Source organism: Acomys minous, assembly GCF_964271855.1.
Source record: "Acomys minous genome assembly, chromosome: 9".
Lineage (NCBI taxonomy): Eukaryota > Metazoa > Chordata > Mammalia > Rodentia > Muridae > Acomys > Acomys minous.
Window position 1 is genome coordinate 36,583,606 of NC_140490.1, and position 24,994 is coordinate 36,608,599.

General features: G+C 44.3%; 1 protein-coding gene across 5 annotated transcripts in view; it reads right to left on the reverse strand.

Moving 5' to 3' along the window:
• NTRK2 (neurotrophic receptor tyrosine kinase 2) overlaps window positions 1-24,994 on the reverse strand; it is a 324,099-nt gene that overhangs the window by 229,199 nt on the left and 69,906 nt on the right. For all 5 annotated transcript variants that reach the window (XM_084794542.1, XM_084794543.1, XM_084794541.1 and 2 more), the window contains exons 11-12: window positions 24,787-24,884; window positions 22,596-22,695 (exon numbers count right to left, since the gene is read on the reverse strand). In XM_084794542.1, coding sequence (XP_084650668.1) covers window positions 22,596-22,695; window positions 24,787-24,884 — 198 coding nt within the window. The remainder of the gene's footprint in view (window positions 1-22,595; window positions 22,696-24,786; window positions 24,885-24,994) is intronic.

Sequence of the window (24,994 nt, forward strand, 5' to 3'; positions counted from 1 at the left end):
CAGAAGACCAAGTCCCCTTGGAAGTGAGTGTGTTATAAAAAGAAGAGAGAGAAAGAAGAAAAAAAAAGTTTTAATGGACATTCCAAATCAATATCACTGGGCTTCCAAAGGAGTTGACATGGAACCTTCTAAATGTGTGTCTATGCTGGGCACATTTTATTATTATTACTTGTTAATGTTTCCAATTCTTGTCTATGTGCCCAGAGACCTTGGCAAGATGAACATTTTATAATCTGATAAATAAGTCATTGAAGCCTCCTGGTTAGTGGTTCTCGGTGTGAAGTCAAATCTGTCCTCGGTAGCCACTCAAGGAAGGGCCGGCTCCCTAACTCTAAGGGCCAGGAAAAGCCTCTCTCTGGAGTGGGCCAAGCACACCCAACTAGGAGACAGTGAGGAGTGAGTCAGTCCACTGCTGTGAACTCCACACAATAGGCACAGAAATGCCAGAAAACAGACATTTCCCTGATGCCAGAGAAGGCCTCCGCTGTAAAGTTGTGTAGCTCAGACAGTAGGGAATACTTTATACCCAGTGACCTTCACCAAACTCCAGTGCCCAGCCTCAGGACTCACCCTCACTCACCCAGTGCTGTTTCCGCCCACTGCGGTAGAACACTCTAGACCTCAAAGTAAGACATCATCTGCTTTGGTAGCCAAACTGGCTCAAGAGAACTCTGGGTGTCTCCTGAGCTCTCCAGGGAAGTTTCACACACACAGCACAAACCACAGCATGCCCTTTGCACCTGAACTATGGTTCACAGATTCCACAGATGGCTGAGCCACGCACCGTTCACCATCAGAACATTCCGCAGAGGGGAAGCGGCCTGAACTGTGCCTCATGCATTTATGTAGGGAGAAAAGGGAGTCCAGTTGCTAATGCCCACAGTAGAAACAAATTCTTTCCTAAAGAAGCCAGATCACATTGTTGAACTGAAAACGTCACTGAGGCAGCACCCTGACTTTGGGTACATCTAGCTATAAGTTGCCGAAGACAAGCAAACACATGCTGCTTTAAAAGACACTGGGAAAGGAGTCTCTGTATGCAAACCTTTGGCACAAACTGCCTTATGCCTTGCTAGGGTTGCCACAGAACAGCTTCTCAAATTTTCAGAGCATTTTAGACCTGCCTATCTTCATATTGATAGCTTAAACCCACCCACGGTGGGGACACTGACAACACAGAAGTCAGACATTGTTACAAACCAGGACTGTGGCTACTTGCCACCTCTGAGCTCTGACCGTAAGGGGCAACGTACTACTATCACATGATCTATAAAATGACCTCTCCAGTTTCCTTTGGGGCAAGCAATATTATTGTTTAACAGCCTAAAAGCAGTCTAGAAGTCAAAGCAGATGCTCACTCTAGAATATTTCTGGGAGGTGTGGCTTCTATTTGGATATACAGAGTAAAGGTCAATTCCCTGCTTTGCATAGCAAGCCCTCAACAGGAACGTACTGTATTAGAAAGTCATATTAGCCTCAGCTTCCCCAATTTACCTTCCTGTTGCTACTTGCCAATTTACATGCCTCTCCAGAGCTCTTTTTTTCTTTTTTTCATTTTACATGGATAAGTGCTTCGTCTGCATGCATGTCTGTGCAACACATGCGTGTAGTACCCATGGAGACCCGAAGAGGGTATCAGATTCCCTGAATTGAAGTTACAGATGGCTGGGAAATACTATATGGTAGGAGGAACTGATCCTGGGTCCTCTGGGAGAGCAGCTAGTGTTCTAACCACTGAGCCATCTCCCCAGTCTTCTCTCTTACTGTGTCGTATCTCTCAAACACTAGGATAGAAACAGATTTTGTACTTGAATGGTCTGACAAACACCAGGAAGAGTCTCAGGTGGCCCCGCTATTCTTGGCATATGGTCCTACTCACTCTTTCACATAACCAACCCCTCTCTCCACGTTAGCTGCTGAGACAAAAAGTCCAAGCTAGAAGCTGTTTTTCTCCTTGGTTTTCTCTGCTAAAGATCATCTTTAGTACAAGATTAGGAAATGCATTTTCCATGGACCCCAAAGTAAAGTAATTTGTGCTAAGAGCTAAAAACAAAGATGTGCTGATATCTGTTACTGGGAGACAATTTTGCATGGGTCCCTAGCATGCATGCATGTGTGTGAAGAGAGACAGCATCACACTTTGCTCTGTGTTCTTTTCAAGAGAAAGATTCAGAGGCCACGGCATCTCTAAAACACAGGGTTCTTGTCACCCATTTGAAAAGACTGGGAGTCTCTCACCTCCACACTTTCCTGTACCTCAGCCCAGAGCAGGCAGGTGCTCATCTGGACCTGTCCACCTGACTCACACAACCTTCAGCAGAGAGGCGGGGGGGGGGGGGGGGGGGGAACAGACACCAGGACACTGACCCCACTGCGTGCTGTGGAGTATTTGCCAACTCTACCAGGAACCTCACATCTTCTGCTATGGAGAATGCCAGCTGCCTTTCTAGCCTGAGAGTACAGCAACGTCTTGGACCTTTTATGCTTCTTGGCACTTGGTACTCATCAAGCTTTTTAAAAACAAGCTACGTCATATTTACACTGATATATGGTTGCCCATGGTCTATCTGCCTATCACGTGTCTGTACTTATCTCCCTGCCCATGTACCTAGCTGGGACCATTCATAAGCTTCAGAGATGGTCTATGGCTCCACTGGGTAGTGGCTCATAAGACATGCCATGGTCATTCCATTGTAAGTCACTGCGATGAACACTTAGACCTGTTGTCCTCTATTTAACACGTAAACAGACATGGACAGAATGGTATCCAGCCCTGATGATCCTTCTATACCCTAGAACAAGGTTTTCCGATGTTAAAGCATGTATAATTCATCTGAAAAGCAGTAAAATCAGACTAGTGTCCAGGTCTGGAACAAGACTAGCCCCAGGTTCTGCATCTCTGACAAGTTTTCAAGTGATGTCAATGACACTGGTCCGAGGATCTCACTTAGAGAGCATGGGCCTAACAAGTAATATAAACGTTACGCATTATTAATGTGATAATACTTGCATAAACTCAAAACATAATTAGAAAATATCTATAACTATCTGGGAATTCCAATAAATTAGACAATATCTTGATTTTTAAAAAACACTAAAATTTTCATACGTGTGTGATTGTTACATAATTATGCAGATGCTCATGGATTTCTAACTGGGCTATATCCCACTGAAGTGGCCCACCATAAACTGAAAATTGTCTAAAGGGGAAATGTGTACTCAGCATAGGCTACTGAGCCCTGACACTGAGCCTCACGGCGTGCGGACAAGAAGTAGCTCCCCTCTCGGCTGTGGCTGGCTCAGGCCTCTCGCTCTGCCACTGCCCAAGACTGAGACAGAGGATTGTACTGCACACTGAGAGCCACGTAAAAGACTTAAATTTAAAATTCCAGCTAGGAGGTCTACTAAATATATGCCACTTTGTATCATCACTAGGCAAAAAGGCAACAAGTTGAACCAGCAGAGACTGTCCCCAAAAAGAGAACAGCAGTGTTTGCTGTCACTTTCCTTTCCCTCTAGTTTAAACAGGAGCCAGGATCCCAACAAGAGGGCAGGATGCCCAGGTGATACCTAGAAGTTATGAGCTGCAGTCAGTAACAAACAGGGCTTAGTAAGCGCTCATGGGTTAGCACAGAAGTAGAAGTAAATGCTAAGGGATCGATTCTGGAAAAACAAATTCTTCTAGTGTAAGGACTGGAACCATCGACCCCACTCTGAGCAGCAAGGGCCAGCTGCAAGGGCCAGCTGCAAGGGCAAGCTGCAAGTGCCTCCCAAGCCATTCTCAGCCCTTACCTCTGGCTGCAGAGCTTGGCCGCCTACCCAGCAGCCTCCTGTGAGGGTCATTTTCAGGACAGTCATCGGCCCAAAGAAGTCAGTCTTTCCACCCTCGATTTTGCATTTGGGGAACATTTGTGTGCCAAGTTGAAAATCACAGGGGAGAGAAAGCTTGGCAATAAATGTGGAAAATGCCCTCTAGGGTTTCGTGGGGACACGGAGCAACGTCCCTGCTGATCTTTCTCCCACTGGGCTTTTTCTCCTTCGTTTTTACTTTCTTGTGGTGTTTTCTGTTTTTGTTTGTCAATTTGTTTGTTTTTTGAAACAAGCTTTCACTATGTATCCATGGTGGGCCTGGAACTTGTTATGCAGAGCAGGCTGGGCTCAGACATCCGCCTGCCTCTGCCCCTAATGTGTTGGGATTAAAGGTATATGCGCCACCATGCCCGGCTTCTTATTGACTTGCTTACTTCTCTATTCATTTTCTCTCTAGCAAAAAGGCGACAGGAAGACAAAGTGGCTTCGATGTCCCACACAGGACTCCCACACATGGGACATCCACACAGGCTGTTTACTCTGAAATGACTTCTCTGTTCAAGTTCAGAGGCTTCATTCTCAAATCTTTAACATCTACCCATTTTTACTTTTAAAAATCGAGTTTAGGCGCATTCTCTCCTAGATGGTGTCTGCCTTCCCATCTCCAGACCTTCAGCCAGAACCTTCTTTTCTCACTTATGGAATCTCTTGTTCCAAGGTTCATCAGTATTTTTTCTGCCCAACCGGAGGTGGGTGAGAGATTGGGGTGGGGAAGGGGGATAAAAATCACATTTACCCCTAGAAAACCCACATTCTTCTTTTCTGACTCACAATTTGTCTGGTTCAGAGGACATTTATTGGGGGTTAGCTCTGTGCTTTGCATAATGCCACTAGCTGGGGACAGAGATAAAGAGCCGCTGACCCCAGCAGCTTAAAGCTCCCGGTAGGATTCATAGGCAAAGTCTTCTAGGCTAAGCATTTTTTCCAGATGATTACTCACAGCAGTGCAAAGCTCCTATAAGGGAACTCTCTCCCTCCTGTGGGGATCAGAAAGGACTATTGGAGAAAAGACCCTAAGCATCACTCTGAAAAGATGAGTAGGAAACTGATGAGAAAGGGGCATGGAGGGAAGATAGGATAAGCACCGCCCAGCGTCCAGAGAGGCACAGCAGCACACAGTCTACAAAAAGTGCCAACAGAGGGCTCTGGGCCAGTTTATGGCTTCCTGATTGCTTGGTACCTGTGCCCACCATGAATAGTTGAATGAGACCAGTAAGAGGCTAATAGAAGTCTATCTGGATGCTATCAGCCCTGATCTTCTCTAAAGATAACTCAGGTGGGGATCAAAATCAGTGTTAAAAAGACACTGCAGTCCACTCCAGAAAATCATTCCTAAACAGTGTTGTGGTGGGCTATAGGCACAGGACAAAGCATGGCCTCCCATTAGAGGACAGACAAGAAACGGTCGCCCACTGCATGCCCCGGAAGCACTCTGACCTACTGAATTCTTCTCAACAAATTTGTTTCTACAAAAATCCCCAAATTCTGTCAAAAAGTAGGCAAAGATCTCTCTGTATACCATTTAATATTATTGACTCCGAACACTTGGTCACAACTTTCAATCGCTCTCCCTAAGGGAAATTAAGTTTCCTATTTTATCTTTTGAAGAAGAGATATACCTCCTCTGATTTTAGCAAGTCCTGAACTTTTGATAGTTTTAAAAATAGACACTTTTAAACCCCAAGAAGTCTGTAAGAGCTATAACGTTAAAGCCAGCAAGATGATGCCTTCAGCTGTGGTTCTGCCAATGGCCTCTCCTGTGACTCAGGTAAGCTGGCAAGCACTGAGCCCCACCTAATGTACCCTTCAAACACAGAATGATTAGAAAAAGCAGAAAACCTCACTCAGGCCTCTGGCACACGGAAACCTATCACTGGATACCTCTGATCTGGACCTCGCATCTTTAATTAATATGGATGTGTTGTGTGGCCATACATCTTGTAGGGTACCCATGGAAGTCAGAGGACAATTTTGAATGCCAACGCCTTTGCCCTTCACCCTGTTTGAGAACAGCATTCTCTCTTCACTGCAGTGTGTGCCAGGCTGGGAGCACCCAGGGTTTTCTGTCTCTGCCTTTCATCTTCCACAGGGGAGCAGGGGCTGCAGACTCCCTCAGGACTCCGTTCAGCTTTCACATGCGTCCTAGGATCTGAGTCCAGGTTGTCAGGCTTGGGCAGTAAGCACCGCATCAGCTAACTTTTAGATCCCCTATTTACACACACACACAGCCCCAAATTACCAAACGGGAAATAAAAAAGTTTCAAAGCAGTTGATAAACGTGTCCACCATGTTTACACAGAGCTCCAGTATTGTCTTGGGTCATACATCCCTCTGCAGCAGACTCAAAAGAGTATTCATGGAAGTGGTCTGCTAAGGAGGGGCTCCCAGGACGGTGGATGAGTCACTGCAAAAGGAGGAAGCCAAACAAGGCTGAAGTTGAAAGGGAAGCCTCAACCCTAGCCAGATGCTGCCGGATGCTCTGGGTTAAATTACCACCACGCTGAAGACATGCAAACTATACAAGAGTTTGACCAAGCTCAAGCAAGCAGAGTGGCACACACTCCTGCTCCTATTACCAAAGACTAGTGAGGGAGCTGACAGAAGGGAGTGGAGGTGGCTAAAGACCGCCACTGTCACATCTGTGTGCAGGGGAGGAGCATGGAGAAACAGTTCCTTTAGTCTTTCAAAGAAAGAAGGACAAAGCTGGCCCTTGAGAGAAAATGTAGGCCAGGTGGTGGTAGTGCACGCCTTTAATCCCAGCACTAGGGAGGCAGAGGCAGGTGGGTCGCTGTGAGTTTGAGGCCAGCCTGGTCTACAAAGTGAGTCCAGGACAGTCAGGGCTACACGGAGAAACTTTGTCTCAAAAAATCAAGGAAAAAGAAAAAAGAAAAGAAAAGAAAAGAAAAAGAAAAAAGAAAGAGAGAAAATACGTACAGAAGGCAGGGTGAACACACAAAACCAGTGCAGAGAGTATGAGAGTATCCAGGGAGCAAACTGACAGTTGCAACAGGAATCAAGAAAAATGTCACAAAAATATAACTGGTGAATCCTTGCTTTGAGCCATTGGAGCTCATTTATCACTAACTGGCATATATTTAACTATAAATCATTTCATTTCTCTCTTTGGTGGTTTATAAAAAAAAGTAAGTCCGAAGTCAGTATTTCCTAGGAACATAAAATTGACTTTTAAAAGCTTGCCTTCAGGTGTCAAAAAAAGAAGCCTTTCAACCTATCACAGCTGTGGCTCACTGCAGAGGAGGCTGCACTCTTCACTAACAAGCTCTCAGACTGCAGAGACTGAAAGCTTGGCCACCTCCTCAATATTAAAGGAAGCTGGCAACAGTGACTCCATGATGCTGTTACATATGCGTATTTATACAGCTAACCATGCTGCTCAGAGATTCTCAGATGTCACAGCTGTAACATCTACACATCTGGCTAACACAGATCTGCAAAACAGGGACATAAGAGTCTGTTTCCCTCAAATAAACTTTTACAGTGAAATGCATGCCATTAAATATACATATATAAGTGCGCATGCACATATGTATCTTAATAGATCTACACAGTTGTATGCAGAAGGGAAATGCTGCCTTTGTGGGCACAACATGGCTCTCACTGCCATGGAGACAGTGGACTGAGTAGTAGACTTGGTCATGATGCCAGCTGGAGACTAACCTAATACTCCCTATAAATGGCAAAAGAGATATGAAATATAAGGATGACTTCTAAGTGACACTGACATGAATTTATTAGGCTCGTGAATATTTCCAAGTGCCGCTCTTAAACTTCCTCAATGACATTGGTAATTTGACAAGTTATAACTTGAGGTAATTATGTCAACGTGTCTGGAAGACAAGAAACGGACAGAACAGGATACAAGGTTCTCTGGTTGGCCAAACTCTAACTGGGCTCCCATCAACTCTTCCAATTGGGACTTCCCTTTAGACCTCTATGTGTATTTTATGTGCATTGTCCATGCTTATTGGGAATCCTGCTAAGTTGGTTTTTCTCAGACCTTCTATTTTCCATATCTTATCACCCTCACCCCCCCCCATATCTAGAGAGGTTCCTTTGCATCTCTATTCACCCAGATGATTTCTGCTTACCTTGACCTGTCTACAGTAGGAACCCTGATAGCTTGGTGTACCTGAGACTCCACCTAGCTCAGTCCTTCCCCTTAGTAAATTGACTCCCATCCTGTTTCTGCCAATACTGTTTGGCATTGTGTACAACTATATACTAGGGTCTCTTTCTTCTGTTGCAGCAGTCCTGCAATTATTACACAGCTCTTGTTTTCTTTGACATTTAAAACATTGTGCAAATTAACATAATGCACAATTTTTGAGGGGCCCAGTAAAGAGAACACTGATAGTTAATAAGCACCTCACATCTCTGTACACTATTAATGAAAGATTTGTAAGCACCCCAGTGTCACCACCAGCTTTGTTACAGGAACATGACCCACGCTCCCCCATAATGCCCTATGTGCCCCTCTCACAGAAGATGGCTTGAAAGGCTTTAGTTGACATTATTAAGTAAATGAATGGTGAGCACCATGGTGGTCCACTACAGGGTAAGGGAGCTTGCGTGGTGGATGAGATTATGATGTGAATAGAGGAAGAGATGGGCTTTAGCTTAAGAATGACTGATTCTCTTCCTCAAGCAAATTCTCAAGAATCACTAAATGTGACAAAACACGTACAATAAGCTAATATAATCCAGCAGCACACATTTACTCAGACTTGGTTAATTCTACTTGAATTCTGGAAATTTGGACTGTCATTATAACTCACTGCTGCATTCTCACAAATTGTCTATAATTGAAAAACCTTTGGGATCAATAAGAAATTCCTATGTTGGATAAGATGATACCAAATAGGGGACAAATGTTGCTTGTTTTCGAGCTCATCGAAAGGGTTATCTAAATTGATTTTATTATGTAAATATGTAAAAGATCTATTTCAAATATGGTGGGGTGGCTGATATTTTGCTGGTACTATCTGAGTTAGGTATTTTTTTTTCTTTTAATTTGCTCATCCATAGGCATATAAGATGGGAAAACATACTAAATACACATTACTGGACAGTTTATAAGGAGGGAAATGTACATAATAGAAATGAAGGCCGTGTGATGAGATGCCTCCCTGACCCTCACCACCAACAGGGAGCCTAGAAAGGTGAACTTGGATGAAGACAACAAAGTACCAGGCCAGAAGAATGAGTAGACAAACCAAACAGCATGTTCTTCTTTGGAAGGGATGGCCTCAAAACATGGCAGCCTTATAACTTTAGTTTTTAGCCCTGTTGCTTACCCAAAAGAAACATCAGTAAAGTCCCAGACGTCTATCTGATGTTTAGCAATCACAATTAGAAAACAGAATTCTTATTTTGTCTTGGCATGGTTTAAAAGGACATCATTTGAAATAGTGATGCTTTTTCCCAACAGCAACTGGAGTCTTAAAAAGAGAATTCAACTTAAAACGAGAAATGATATTAGCCACAATCTCTACAATTCTATGTAATGTCCCAAATTTTAGGGTAAACAAGGGTGTATGGAAGGACTCAGACCAAGGATGAGGACTGTGAGACCAAGTCAAGACATAATTCAGGGCCTGGGTGTTAATCTTTTCTTCTGTCAAGTGCATGGCCATGCGATATACACAGCAGTCTTAGCATCTTATATGTGTATGATGTCGAGGGGATGCAGGTGACTAACACCCTCCAAACTATCCTTCCTAAGAGGTGTATGGGGAATGGGAAGAATCTGGACCATACTCCTGAAACAAAGATGAAGTTGACATTGGGTATAATTTTATCCATAGTATTGCATCACGAACTCCTCTCATCACTGCTCTACAGAGATGCATCCCCCCCCCCTCTGTCATTCCCCACACCTATCATTCATTATCAGAAATACACTTGATATGTTAGTGTATCTGTGCTGTCCATGTGTGAGCTCTTGCCTCATGCCTTCACAATGTTTGGCTCACCCAAATGCCTTGTGCCATTACCCTTCACCAAGAGAAAATGCCTCAGAAAGGCTGAGTCAATATGGAAAAAAGCCTCAAAAAGATAGAAATAAATCTACCTCATGACCCCGCTCTGCCACTCTCAGGCATGTGTACTCAAAGGACTCTATTTCCTACTAAGAGATACCTGGTCATCTGTGTTCACAGCTGCTCTATTCATAATAGCCATGGGATGGAAATTGCCTAGATATCTAACAGCTAATGAATGGATAATGAAAATGCAGTACATTTTACACAATGGAATCTTACTCTGCAGTTAAAAAATAAAATTACAAAATTCACAGATAAATGGATGGATCTGGAGACAATCATTCTAAGTGAGCTAATTCAGGCCCAGAAAGGCAAACACAGCCTGTTTTCTCTCAGTTGTAGATGGTAATGTTGAGTCTTTAGCTGTTTCATTTGGAATGCCCACAGAGGTCAGGAAGATAGAGGGAAGCAATTCTCAGGGAAAGGAAATAGAACACATGGGTAAATGTAAATAAAGGAATGGAAAGGGTTGAATGGGGTGGGAGACAGGACAACAAATTAATAGAGAGACAACTAATAACAAGGCCTTTTGAAGAGATAGAAGGAAACCTACCTACTTCTGTAGAAGCCTTCTAAAATGTATTCATAAAGAAAAGGTTTACATGGAGATGCCCTACAAGGAAACAGTGCACAGGCTAATGAATACGAAGCCCACTGCCAGGAATACATTTCCCTTTTGGAGATGTTGGCCAGTATGTCCCACAGACCCTCAAATCATTATAGTCTATTGCCAGTGCTATTGGCTTCCTTCTAGTACTTGGGTGCTAAGACCCTATTATCAACAGCACATTTTTGAGTCATAAGATATGGACAAATCAAGCTGGTACTGACCTGGAATCTTCATCCCTACTAGGTAGCTTTCCTAGTCCATGAACTTGCTATATGTATTACCCAAGGAGAAAAGCAATCACCTGTTGGCTCAGTTTATTAACAATTAAACTTTATTATACAACCCAACTAGCATATACGAGAAGGAAAAAAAGGTTAAAGGGACAGAAGATTAAAACCTCCTGGAATCCGTTCGGCAGGACGGGTCCTTAGGTGTCTCAGTCCCACGAGCTGGTCCGGTCCCTTCCTCTCTCTCTGCGCCTTCTCCTTCTCTCCTTCTACCTCTTGTTTTTCTCTCCCCCACCTTCTCAGTCATATGCAAAGGGCGGTCCCTTCTCCCTTCGAGGGTCAATTAGGAAAACAATAGCCACGGTGGGGTTCCTAGGTAGGCTTCCTGAATTCCAAGCCCAGGAAGGCTCCAAACAGTCTCTCACAAGGTATTCATGGTATGCCCCAAGGGTAAAGCCCGCCAAGACTGCTTCCACCTGCGACAAAGCTTAATCTATCCCACAATCACCAGTCTTACCAACTGCTTAGAACCCTGTGGTCTTCAATGACTAGCCTGGAAAGACATGCCCACTGATGCAGCAGTGGCATGAAGATTATGGGAGTAACCATCCAGTTTCTGGCTGGATTTAAAGCCCTTCCACAAGAAGAAACTCACACCTGGGACCATGATCAGGACCAAGAACCTGTGGCTAGATGGGTCATGGGCCCCCAAAAGGAACCTACTGCTATCAGTACGCTAACACGCACACATATTTCTAAAACCTCTGTACGTCATATGAAAAATATTTTTAGCCATATAGTAAATCTAAAGTGCCAACGGCTTACTTCAGACAACACAACAAAACCAGGCTGGGAGTAAGGAAGCAGCCCAGCTATTAAGCTGGTTCCCAGAGTTCATGGTGTTCCAGGAAGGGATGGTTAAGGTAGAGCTATCTTATTTAGCTCTCAGGCTGGGGTGACAAAGGAGCCGCTCTCAAGACACCTACCACACATGAATCAATAGTAACCCAAGTCATTGCTCAAGTCATCTAATAAGAAGTGATTTGTGTTGGTAATTTAGACTCACTATATCCCCATGGTGACCTCAGGTTAGAAGCTATACACATGCATGCTATTTCAGATGAAATAACAAGAGATTGTTGGTCCACCGCGGAAGAAAAATACTCAAAAGAATCTCAGAAAAGAGGCCTGTCTGGCATACTTTTTGAGGGAGTGTGTGATTATACTAAGTGATTTTGTCATAGAATAGCATTAATTCATATAAGACGGGTCTCTTAGATGATTTTTTAAGTCCTGCATTGCTATTTGTGGACTTGCCACACTTTAAAAAAAAACAACAAACAAACAAACCAACAAACCAGAGGATCCGGGAAGCAAGGGGAGAGCAGGTTCAGTTGGGTAGCTGACTCTGAGGTTTTTCCAGGAGTGCAAGAGCTGACAAGCCTCACCAGGCACTGTTTCACGCCCCACATCCCCTCCATCTGCTCCCACCCTGAACTCACAGGGGCTCAGATGACTCTGCCTTCAGTTCAGGATATTAATAACTTCAGAGTTTAAAGGAAATTCCTCTCCTCTTTTCTCCTTTCCCTCAATTTTCTTCTCTCTCTTTCTCCCTCTCCCTCTCTCTTCTTTCTCTCTCACCCTCTCTCCTTCTTTCCCTCCCTTCTCTCAGAACACCAATGCTAGCAGATGATGTCAAAGGAAGCTGATGCGTTCCTACTCTCACTGATGCCTTGATCAGGGCAGAGGTTTTCCTCCATGTTGCTCTGTCCAAGGCTAAGCTTCCCCCACAGGAAATGCAGCATCTTGACCTATGGTTATCATATGGGTGGCAATCTGTTACATAAGGAATTTAATTTCTCCAGAATACCTCTTTAGCAGGCTGTAAATACATCAAATTTAAAGTCAGTTTTTTTTATGTAAAAGAATTCATTCTAGCAATTGTGCTTTCCCTCCGCACAAAGCGAATCTCATTAGCTTCCAAGAGCCTGTGTTTCTAGATCTAAGCTAAGCTAATGAATGCTGGGGCCTCCCACACTGGAATCCTTGCCCTGCAGTAAATACTCCTCCCAGAAGACACTGTTAAAGCTGCTGCACCAAGCCAAACAATACAACAGGTTCCTTGTAAAACCCAGAACAATTCAAACAAATGAGTTGTTGAAAGGGCAATAAAATTAGGAATTAAAATAATTTGTACATAGCATCTTTTAAAAGCAGAGGGCTCAAAATAAGCATATGTTCCAGCAAATACTGCATAGTGGCACGCTGGCATGACAGTGTTTTCTATAAGCCACACCAATGAGCTTTAATATAGTCACATACACTGTGCACATATATAGCATGTTTCTGCAATCCAGACTCAGTATTAATTCAGAGTGCTCTCTCTCTCTCTCTCTCTCTCTCTCTCTCTCTCTCTCTCTCTCTCTCTCTCTCTGTGTGTCTCTCTTTCTCACCAGAACATAAAAATGAAAAACATAATTGCCTCTACAGAATTACCCTAAAGAACTAGGCTCTAAAACAAAGAGATGATTTTGTTTTTATGATCATCCACATGATGGGTTCTTTCCTTTATGTCATCAAAATAGAAATAAAATTTAGAGACAAAGACTAGTGCCTAAAACAGCAGCAGCAGGTGGGAAATGCAGACAGGAAGCCATGGCTATCTGGTCTCTGTCTCCGATACACGGTTCCTATTGACACGTGGTCAAACGTAGGAGGTAACAATGTATGAATTCAAAGGAGGCACAGCATTTAGCCAGGCTGGTTTCCCAAGTACCACGGGACAATTGTGCTGACTCATGGTAAAAGTTAGTCCCACAGTTATTCTGTATTGTTGCCCCGAATAAAGATAAAACTGAAGCATATGTTAGAATTTAAGCACAGTTCTATCTTCCTTCTTCATGAATTCTCAGAAGCCTGTCCACCAAGATTACACTCAGGAAAGAGGGTGGGGAGGGAGATCAGGATGCACGGAAGAGCACTGCAGGACAGGAGGATAAAGAGTAAAAGATAAAAGCCACACAGAGGGGAGAAGAAAGCCAGAGGGCTTCCCGATTTTCTAAGTCCCCTACCGAGTATGGCCTGGCCTGTGTGAAAAGGTGACAGTAAGCATGCCACTAGGTTTAAAAAAAAAAGCCAATGAGAATTGTTCTTAACTTTTAAGTACATCAAATTTCTTCTTTAAAAAAAAAATCATCTACCCTTAAATGAAAATAGTGGTGTGGGGAGTTCCTACATAATATCACATGAGCTTTCTGTGTTACAAGTCAACAGAGCCTTTCATGGGATTCCAAGGAGGCTCATGGATAGCTCAGGCAAGGCGGGCAATGACATTAGACCTGAGGGTTTTTTTTCCTGGCAACATAGAGGAGCCTGAATGATGCTATATTGAGTACAAGAAGGCAGCCTGCATAGACAAACACCATATGTTCTCCACTGCCAGGAACTCAACTTACTAGTTGAGAAGTGTGGGTACCAAAGGTAGGGGCTAGGGGGAGGCAGAGAAAAGACAGTGGAGAGTGCAGAGTGCCACTGCTAAGGAGAAATGGTCCCAACTCTCTTGTAGTGCAGTAGGGGTAAACTGGCTGACAACAGTTAGTGTAGACTCCAAAAATACCAAGCACAGAGGACTTTCCTATTTCTGGCACAGAGATATAAGTGCCTGAGGGGATGGCTACATTGATCTCATCATAGGACAATCTACTCATGGATTTTTTTTTTATTTCTAATTCTCTAGGAACTTTATAAAATGTATTTTGAAAAGATTGACACGCAGCTCCTCTCCCTCACTCTTCCCATGCCTTCCATGTCCTTCCCTGTAGTCCACTTTCTCTTTTTTTTTTTTTTATACGTCTAATAACCCATCGACACCAGTGTCAGTTGGTGTGAAGCAGCCACTGCAGCATGGTGAGATCAACAGAAGATGTATCCTTAGGGAAAACTGACTCTTCCTCCTACACAAGCCATCAGTTGTGTATTGATCAATCCACTCTAGCATGCCCATTGGTCAGTGTTCTAGCATGGTATAGGAAGGGGTTCAGGAGGCCCCTCATCTCTAACTAAGAAGCTATGAACAGTTGTACTTATGCATTTAAGTGTAACACCTCACTTAAATTATAAGTATTTATAATTAAATTCAAATAAAGAGGTAATTTCTCTTACATGGCTAATAGGAGAAAGACGGATTTCTCTGCTTCTGTTCTCTGTATGAGCTACTGTACCATGAGCTTTGTGTTCCATCTGCTTTTACAGTATGATGCACACAGCAAGCAATTGCTACTCTCATATAGATGCGTACAATGTTGGCATCAGTGTAAAAAAAAGAGCTGGAGATATGGCCCAGTGGATGAGAGCACTGGCTGCTCTGCAGAGGGCCTGGGTAAGTTCCTAGCACCTACATAGCCTCTCACAGCTGTCTGGAACCAAGGCTCTCTTCTGGCCTCCACAGGCTCTGCATACATGTAGGAGAGATACATGCATGAATAGGCAAATACTCATGTAATACACACACACACACACACACACACACACACACACACACATACTTTAAAGTATGGAGAGATTTGGAAAGTAAGCCAGCTTGTAAGCCTGGGATGGACTCACACCTCCAAACAACAGAAAAGAGGCCAATCATTTCTTCAGAAGTATGTTTCACTGTTAGTCAAATTCTCTGAACTAGCTGTGTATTTCTGAAATTATCAAGGATTGATTGGTGAGTACTGACAAATTATTTTCACCATTAAATGATTCCTGAGGTATAAGATGAGCTCATCTGCGGCTGTGGGGAAGACAGTCAAGAGTTTTCCTGTGAACTTGCTTCCTCTGCCCCTTTTGAGAGGCTTCCAATCCCCCTCCCAGGAAAAAGAACCACTCATCCCCACAGCGAGGTAACAAGCTCTTCAAAGTGCCACTTTGTTTTGTCAGTGACTTTCTGATTCTATAAAGTTAAAACAATATTTTGAAAATGTCACACTAAAATGTTCTCACGAGTCTTTATTCTGTATATTTCTGAACAAGACAAGAGTATTTCACACAAAATTAAGAGAGAGAGAGAGAGAGAGAGAGAGAGAGAGAGAGAGAGAGAGAGAGAGAGAGAAAGTAACTGCTAAAAGCCTAAAGCGCTAAGCCTAAGAGCATACAGGGTAAGTGAGAAGGTGCCATCTTCACGGCCCTGAGTAGGAAGGACTTCTGAAGATGGCTGGCTTAGACGGGAAAGATAAAAGATTTGTCTTTATCAAACGACAAACATTTCTGTTTACCAAAAATATTTTTGAAAAGTTAAAAGATGTTGATATGGTAGTCCCAGCACTTAGGAGACTACATCAGGGTTTACTGCAAGTTAGGGACCAGCCTGGACTACAGAGTGAGACACTATATCAAACAAACTAATGAAAAATTAAAAACAACAGACTAGAAAAAGCATGAATAATATACATAATCGATAAAAATACATAAAAGTACTGTGTACATATACATCGATGAGAGATATATCATTTCTTCTTATTCTTCATATGATAGTCTTATTATTTATAAAATATTAGTTTAATCTAAATTAATAAATACATAGAAGACCTATAATTTTCACTGGGCCGAGAATAATAAAAGTGGATCCTTGTGTGTTGTTGCTGGATGACTTTACAAGTAAAAGGCGTATTTAGGCATTTGCTCACATTTGAACTGTGTGCTTTTGCTCTCAACCACCCATTTCCATATACCTCTATGTTTATATATAAAATAATCTTCTGAAATTTTGAGTAAAAATTTAATGTCCAAATGTGTCAAGTAAATCACAACTCATTACCAATAATAAGAATATATAGCAACTATTAAAAGCTGGAAATGCTTGTGTTTCACAGATTAAACTCAATTCGTCTGCACAAGAGCCCTGTGAAGTGGGTTCATTGCCTGTTATAGCCTGGATCTGGAATGGTCCCTAAGGGCTTATGTGTGAGTGGATTTGTCTCGGTAAGTGCATCTAGGAGGTAGTGAGAACCTTGAGGGTAGAGCCATGGAAGAAACTGGGTTGGTTATTCAGGGTCTGCCCTCAAGCAGACAACTGGAACCCAGCACCTCCCCCTCCTTCTTTTCCTTATTCTTTCAAGTGCATAACTTTGCCCCGCCTGTGTTCCCACTGTGATGAACCACCACGGGCTAAAAGCAAGGGGACCCGCTGATCGATCATAGTCACAAACCTCCGGCATTGTGAGCCAGGCTGGGACCTCTTCTTTTCATAAGTCATCAGTATTTCATTAGAGTAATAGAAAGCTACTGTAGTGTTTCGCCATGGGCGGGGGGGGGGGTGGGGTGGTGGTGGTACTCCTTGAGAAGGATTAGCGGGAGTGGCCTTGCTGGAGGAAGAGTGTCTTTGGGAGTGGGCTTTGAGGTTTCAAAAGCCCAAGCCAGGCCCAGTCTCTCTCTCTCTCTCTCTCTCTCTCTCTCTCTCTCCCCAGGATGTAGCTCTCAGCTACTCCTCCAGCACCATGCCTGCCTGTTGCCCTGTTCTAAAGCCTCTGAAACTATAGGCAAGGCCTTTGTAAGATGCTTTCTTTTGTAAGTGTTTGCTTGGTCATGGGCCTCCTCACAGCAGAGAACACTGACTAAGACAGCCACCCACGCATGAGCCACTACAGAAATGACGCAAGGGGAGAGGAGACTCCGACTCAGAGCCGCAGAAAGTGGACAGAGACAGGGATGGGTACAGGACACTGGGCATCCCTGCTAAGTAAGATGCGGTGGCTGCCAAGTGCAGGCAGAAAGGCTACAAGAAAAATGGTGAGCTCGGGAAATGTGCAGAACACGGCTGGTGTTCTTACTTCCCTGTGGAATCTTAATAAGAAGCTACCTTCTGATTATCTACATAAAACTGAAGCTCCACACTTGATCATTTGCATAATGCATGCATCCTGTGAGATAGAGACAGTTATAACTGGGAGTGGAAACGATGGTGTGAGAGAAAGGGTGACGGGGAATTCCTATTTTTGACTTACATATTCCTAAGCCACATGAAAGTTTGGAAAACAAACTTTTGTTAGTGTGGTAACTTTTCTACACTGTAATTTTTTTTTTTTTTAAGTCGGAGATGCATGTGGAAAAAGTCTGCCTTTTCAGATGTTTCTGTGACCCTGTTTCTGGTTTTGCTCATGTTTTTCCTCTCTTAAAAGTTGATCCAAATGTGTGCTGAGCTCAAGCTGCTCAAGCTTCTGGAGTGCCCTGAGCTCAGAGGAAAGGGGAGACTGTCAGCGGCGTGAGCTTTGGCCCTTCTACCGTTTCTGAACATTTTAAATGAGTAGAATGTTTAGTGTTGAAAGACATTCTAGATCATTTTCAGAGAAGCAACTTGACTGTGGAGTGGAGAATCGTGGGCCTGTGCTCGTGGGCAGTGTGATTTTTATATGTCTTCACTGTAAATCTGGGAGGCTCTGAGGTCAGATGGATGCACGGAGGCTCGGGGCACACAGATGAAATCTCTGGGCCACTGAGGCCATGAGGGAAAAGCCGCCTTTTTCGTGCTCCTTCTTCTATGGTCTCTTGGGACCCCTGAGATATACCAATCTAGATTCCAAAGGTACCAAGGGAGAAAGACCACGTGTGTGCCTCTGTCAGGGAGAACACATAGCACACTGATAACCAGTCCAAGCCTGTGGCCCCTCCTGCAGCAGGGCTCTCAGCACAGAGCACCCTCTGAAGAATTGTCAACCCATCCGCCACTGGTTCTTCTACCCCCCCTCATGTGCACTTCTACATCCTGGAGCAGAGAGGCCAAGAAACCATGGGAGAGACAATTAGGACTTGGTCAGAACGCAAGTGCATACATTCATTGCACGTTCATCGTCCTGTGGTTGTTCCTGAGCAAAACACCACTTTGAAAGTTCTTGGAGAGCTGCGTTGTTGAACACTAATCAAAATAAACTGGAGGCCGACTCACAACCTGTGTTTTGTGTACTCATATTAAGTATGCACAGGAATAACCCTGCTCCCGTGGCCAAACATCTTACGCTAATAATAACTAGACATTAAACAACAACAACAATGACAACAACAGCAAGTGACTGGTCTGAAAGAAACCAGAGAAAATGGAGAAGAAACAACCCTCCCGCTCATGGTTACTGTGACAAGTGTAATCGCCTACCAGACATTACCAGAAAGACGATTAAAGTATGGTAAGCAAGCAACAGTGAAAAACAGTTTCTAGTTAACAGCAAAATTCGAGGCACCAGCTGACACCCCTGCCAGCTTCAGGTCCTAATGAAGATGCAAGCTTCAAAGCTACACTTTCAAAGGCAGAGAGGAGAGACGGAGGACTTCCATGCGCAAAGTCGAAAGGCAAAGTGTGTTTTTCAAACTTAGAAACAAATGTCCACAATAGAGAGGTGGAAAACCCCAGTACTCTGAGACAGGACTTGTCCAGATGACTTCTTGTCGGTGACCTTCAGTTACCTCCAGTAAGAGGCAATTAGAAATAGTGGTGCTTTTCCTCCATGGGTAACTAGGAAAAACCCCAGTTGGTACCTACCTGTGTGCACCTACTGCACTATCAGTAACCTGCTTCCACTGATTGACAGAGCAGAGAACCAATGAAACTCAGTCCTTTGGCTCCACCTCCAAGGACCACACTACAGCAGCTGACTACCTGGATTTCCCAATCACCACTTAGCTCCCTAGTTTCAGTGATGAGCTCATCTCCTAGGAAAGCAATAGCATAAAACAGTGTTTGGGTTCTCATAGGCTTGTCCTTTCCCTGCGTTCAGCTACGCTGTGGCGATCAGAGGTTTCTGGCTTGTATTATCCCAGGCTCCTCAAATCAACAGTATCAAACTGTTAGCAGAGTCTGAAAGTCTGGACCACAAACTGAAATAGTTGGGGTGCAAGATAAACCATGATCCCCTCTGAATTCATATATTAGGAGAATGGTAACCAGTGGGGTGGTGTTGAAAGGTGGTGTAGAGTGTTTACAGAAAGGGCAGAGTGGGCGATGGCTAGGCCATTGAGCTGCTGCCCTTGGAAGGAGTTAATATTGGCTTTGTAGAGTGACTTAGTTCATCTGAAAGATATAATAAAAGAGCAAGATTGCTCCACCCTGCCCTCTGGCTTCTTGACTAAGCGTATGATTTAATGCCTCTCCATTGTATACAGCCTTCCATGGTGTATGACAGAAGGCAAGGAAAGGCCTCACCTAAGGAGAGGTGGCAGTGGACAGTTTGGGCTCTCAGTGAACTGAACAGACCTTGTTTTATACACAGGTATTTCGTTAATTCTTAATAGCCCTGGAAAACTAATACAGCTGGGATGAGCACAGAGCCCGGAATGCCTAAAGGTGGGCTGGCAGGCATCCTGGCTTGCTCTATTCCTAAGACAAGGGAATACACTGGGGTTCAAACCTCACCAAAGAAGCTCATAAGGGTTTGGATTTCATTTGTAACAAACCATCAGCATTACTATTGTCCCTTTCTGAGGCCACAGTTCTCGCAAAGCCTATGCACTTTTCCTCCATAGCTCCTGTCATGACTGGCATATTGTCTGATTACTTCAGGAGTATAATGTTTGCACAGTCTCCCCGTTTCAGGCCATATGTTCTGAGCATGCTCCTCACTCTAATGGCATTGAAAGTGCATTAACTCATATTAATCTTTAAACACCACTTTTTGTTCACTTTTGTTTGCACTTGGTATACGAGCCCCATCTTAATTTCTAGGTTCCCAAAGACGGCCAACTCAGCATCTGACTTGTTAACAATGACCACAGGCAGGGGTCAATGGGTGCATCCCACACCACAGATGATTGATGCACTGCTGAAAACAAAAACAAAATAAAACCCCAGCTGCTCCAAGCAAGATCACAAGTCTTTAAGACAGCATTGCAAATGTACTTTATGTTTATGTTTAGGACTAACAGAGCAAAACACACCTATACTAGTTACTGCCTGGAAGAAGTCATTGGCTGCCATGGTCAAGGCTAAGCATGTCCTCCTCCTAGTCCATTAGGGAGACCGTTGGGTTATGCTCAGAAATGCAGGGGTTGGTGGTAATCCTCCTGTATCTATTTAGAATACTACTTGCTCTCAGTTCTGGAATTTTGATATGAAATAGAACCTTCTTGGAAACAAGCATCTACCCTTCCCCCCCCCCCCCATTGTTGCTCTACTGAGAAAACAGGTTGCCTTTTATGGGTACTTCTTCTGTCAGCGTGTCATTCCTGGGCAGCATTAAGAAGACTTCCTAGATTACACTCCCAGGAGTCCCAACATGACTCCTCATGACCTTCCATGAGGGCTTGAACATATCCTCTCTCAGAAGGATCCAGATGAAAACCCTCAAGTCAGACCCTTCACTAAAGGAGTCTCAGCCTCAAGGGCCAGCTACACTCCATGCAACCTGTGCTTGGGGACACGCAGTCAGAATGTGCCCAAGGAAATAAAGACCCTGGTGAAGGGGAGAAGCATAAATGCCATGGTGGGCACCCAGCTTGTGGAGAGCTAGTCCAGCATGGTGGCTGAGTTTGGTTTGCATGACAACCCCACATTGTCACACTAGGAGAGAGATGTGGCAGCCCAGACTCATGACAAGGGATGAGTGACTCTCACAGATTGGACAACAGTGGCATGGGCAGCCCCTGAAAAGTGCTCAGATGCCAACTTTCTGATCCACTCAGACCCAACAACATGAGAATTCCAGGGGAAGCCTTGCAATTCTTGTCTTCCTGTGGGTCTCTGGCAGCCACTTAGAGGAGCCACTTTTACAGTGACTCCAGTCACTCAAGACACTCCTTCCCCCACCTCTTAAGAGAGCGAAAGAACCTTTCTCCTAAGGAAGCCTCAAAGATCCACAGGCTCAGAGGTAGTCACAGCAAGACTGGAAGGGCTTGATTGTGTTTTATTTTGTGTTTGAATGGAGGGGAGAAAACAGTAGAAAAGGTCATCCGCCCCAGGCTAGTGAATGCTGGCCAGGATGCTGGCTGCTGTGGAAGCAGCCCATCCCAATCAGGCTCGGGCATTCCCACAGCCCACACAGGTGAAGACAGCCACAGGCCCAATCCTCCACACAGGACACCACCAAGCCTTCTTTACAGCTTTCTCTTCTGGGCACTTAGGGTGCCAAGCTGTCAGAGACCACATAACATACAATAATCTCACATAACAGTCAATACATTGGCTTAAACATCATAGCAAATGCCTCAAAGTTGCCAGAACTCCTCATTTTTATATGAAAGTGTCTCCTCACCACTGCCTCCGAACAATTTATTGGGCTCTGAAAAGTATCAGTTATCTGCTCATGACAATACAGGCTCTAAGCCCTCAGAATTTTGCCACCTAAATAAAAAGCCATCCATGCACAAAGCCTCAGTGTGCCACTACAGTGACTTTTCTTTTTTTGCTTCTGATGGTGTTGCTTAGTTTTCAGAAAATGGGGATACAGAAAAGCGCAGCAAAAGAAAGCAGGAGACAGAAGATTTAGGATCTCAGTGTGCAGCAGCAAGCAGCACATGTGCACATGACCATAGCGTCTGCCTGCTCCTGTGCCTTGCCTGCCTGTGACCACAACAGGAGTACACAAGCACTGTTCCGCACCCACACCACTAAGCTAGTCCATACTCAGGGAAGCAGTTCATGTTTCCTAGGCTAAGTGTGCTCATGAGAAAGTGGGCAGTGTTGAGTAATCATGAGTTTGTCCTGTCTTGATTTGTAGTATCATATCCTTGTTGCTATTTTTTCAGCCTTAAAAAAACCAATCATCATAAATCCAGCCACTTCCTCCTTCAGTGATAATTAGCATTAGTCATAAGCCAAAAATGAGTCCACTTCAGAAGCAAAATCAGTACGGCTCTGCTTACCTTTCATGCCAAACTTGGAATGTCTCGCCAGCTTCAGCAGCAGCAGCATCACCAGCAGACAGAAGCCCACCACAGACGCAATCACCACCACGGCATAGACCTGTGGAGAGAGAGCCAGGCTGTGACGACCTTGCAAATCCATCCCCTGTGCTGAGGAGGTAGTGATGACCCTGGTAGCTAACCTTTCCTGGACACTTGCTATTCACTCCTATAACACTGTAGACATATCAGGTCACTTTAACCTCCACAGCCCTGCGATGAGACAGGTAAGTCCTGCCTGTTGCGGTGCCTATTTTACAAAGGAGGAAGCGTGTTAAACTAATAAACAGACCTCTAACTGGCATCTCATAATAACCATATATATGGCTAATATCTATCTCATCTATCCATCCATCCAGAGACACAGGAGAGAGGAAGGTGGGGGAAGGGGGAATGGAAAAATGAATATTTTGATGCTAATGAAAATACAGTGGGGTGATTTTATTATTCTCATGACTTTGGTGCATGCTTAAAAGTTGCTCATGGTGAACACCTTTCTTTTCTTTTCTTTTCTTTTCTTTTCTTTTCTTTTCCTGAGACAGGGTTTCTCTGTGTAGCCTTGGTTGTCCTGGACTTGCTTTGTAGACCAGGCTGGCCTCGAACTCACAGTGATCCGTCTGGCTCTGCCTCCCGAGTACTGGGATTAAAGGCGGGCGCCACCACAGCTGGCTGAACACCCTTTTAAAGTTAGTGTCGTGGCTTGTAGAAACCAGGGGTGCCAGGAAGCAGAGCCATGCTTGGTCCTTTTTGCAAGTATGTACCAGTCCTGAACACAACTAGAGCAGACAACCCGAATGTGCACACTTTCCTGTGTGGATGATATAGGCCAGAAGGAGGCTCTTTTTTAATGGAATTAAAAGTATTTAAAACTACCTGAAACTTCAAACATCCTCTAGTGGTCTTAGAATATGCCCCCATAATGGGGAAAAAAGCAGTTGGTGAGAGGCCTGAAAGGGCCTGTTTTACTAAACCTGGGTCAGCCTGCGGCTGTGTTAGCAGAAAGGGAGGTGGATGGAGTCAGGGTTATAAGGACCCAGTGCTCACAGGACATGCTGTGTGAGAGGAAGACTCAACATGACGTTGGTGTTTGGCTAGAGCAGTTGCCAGACAGCTCCCACCATGGGACCTAGGAACAGTCACATCAATGGCTACAGAACAAGGCTAGTCTTCTGGGACTACCTCAGACCTTCAGGAGCAGCCTGGGCTCTCCAGGGAAGTGCCTGTATTGTGTTTCCTAGTCTTCAAACTCTTGCTCACACCCCAACGCCCTTCCTTCTCCTTTCCTTATGCCTAAGCCAATCACCCTGCACAGACCGTGCTACTGGATCCCGCTTCACCCCCAGAGGACCTCATAATGTCCTCTGGAGAAAACTGGATCTCTATGTTTGGCAGACATCCAAATTTTATTTATGAAGAAGAAGAGGAGGAGGAGGAGGAGGAGGAGGAGGAGGAGCTAGATGTGAAAGTGTGGACCTTGAATATGAGTTGATTTCCTGATTTCCCAGTAGTCCAGTTGTAAAGGACAGATATTTAAAACAGTAGTAACTATTAAAAGTGGTGCAGTATGGGGCTGGAGAGATGGCTCCACGTTTAAGAACACTTGCCACTCTTCCAGAAGACCAGCATTTTGTTCAAAGCACCCATATCAGGTGGCTTAACACCAGGGAATCTGGTACTCCTATCCAGCCCCTGCTGTCCCTGGCTTTTGACATTATACATTCACAGAGACACAGAAGTAAAGTAAACATGTGGTTCTAAAGCTGGCAGAAGATGACCTGCATTCAGTTCCCAGGACCCAGCTGGCCACTAACAACCTTCTGTAACTCCAGATCCATAGGATCTGAGGACCTGACACCCTCTCCTGGCCTCCTCGGGTACTGTACACACATGGTGCATAGCTACACATTCAGACAAAACACACATACACATAAAATAAAAACACATTAAGATTAAATATGTGGTTCACTAAGTCTGAGGTTACATGGCCCATGCATCACTGTTCTGAACCTTTCTTGTAGACCCTCTAATGTTCGATGGCTTGCTCACATCTGAAAAATTACTATGTCTTTAGAAAGCCGTGACAATTTATCTCCCTTATGAGCATCCAGAATGGTCAGAAACAACACAGGAAGTACCTGTTTTCCCCACTCACCGAAAGATGTTCCCGATTGGTTTGGTCAGCAACATCTGTGGAAGGGATTTCATTGCTTTTGTTCATGGTATCCCCCATGTCAGTTGCCACAGTCAAATCTTAAATTGGAGATAAGAGAAAGGAAAATAACATGAAGCCATCAATAGGCTGCTGACACACACACAGGGCCACAGTGAGACCCAGAACAAGGCAAAACAGACTTAGGAGT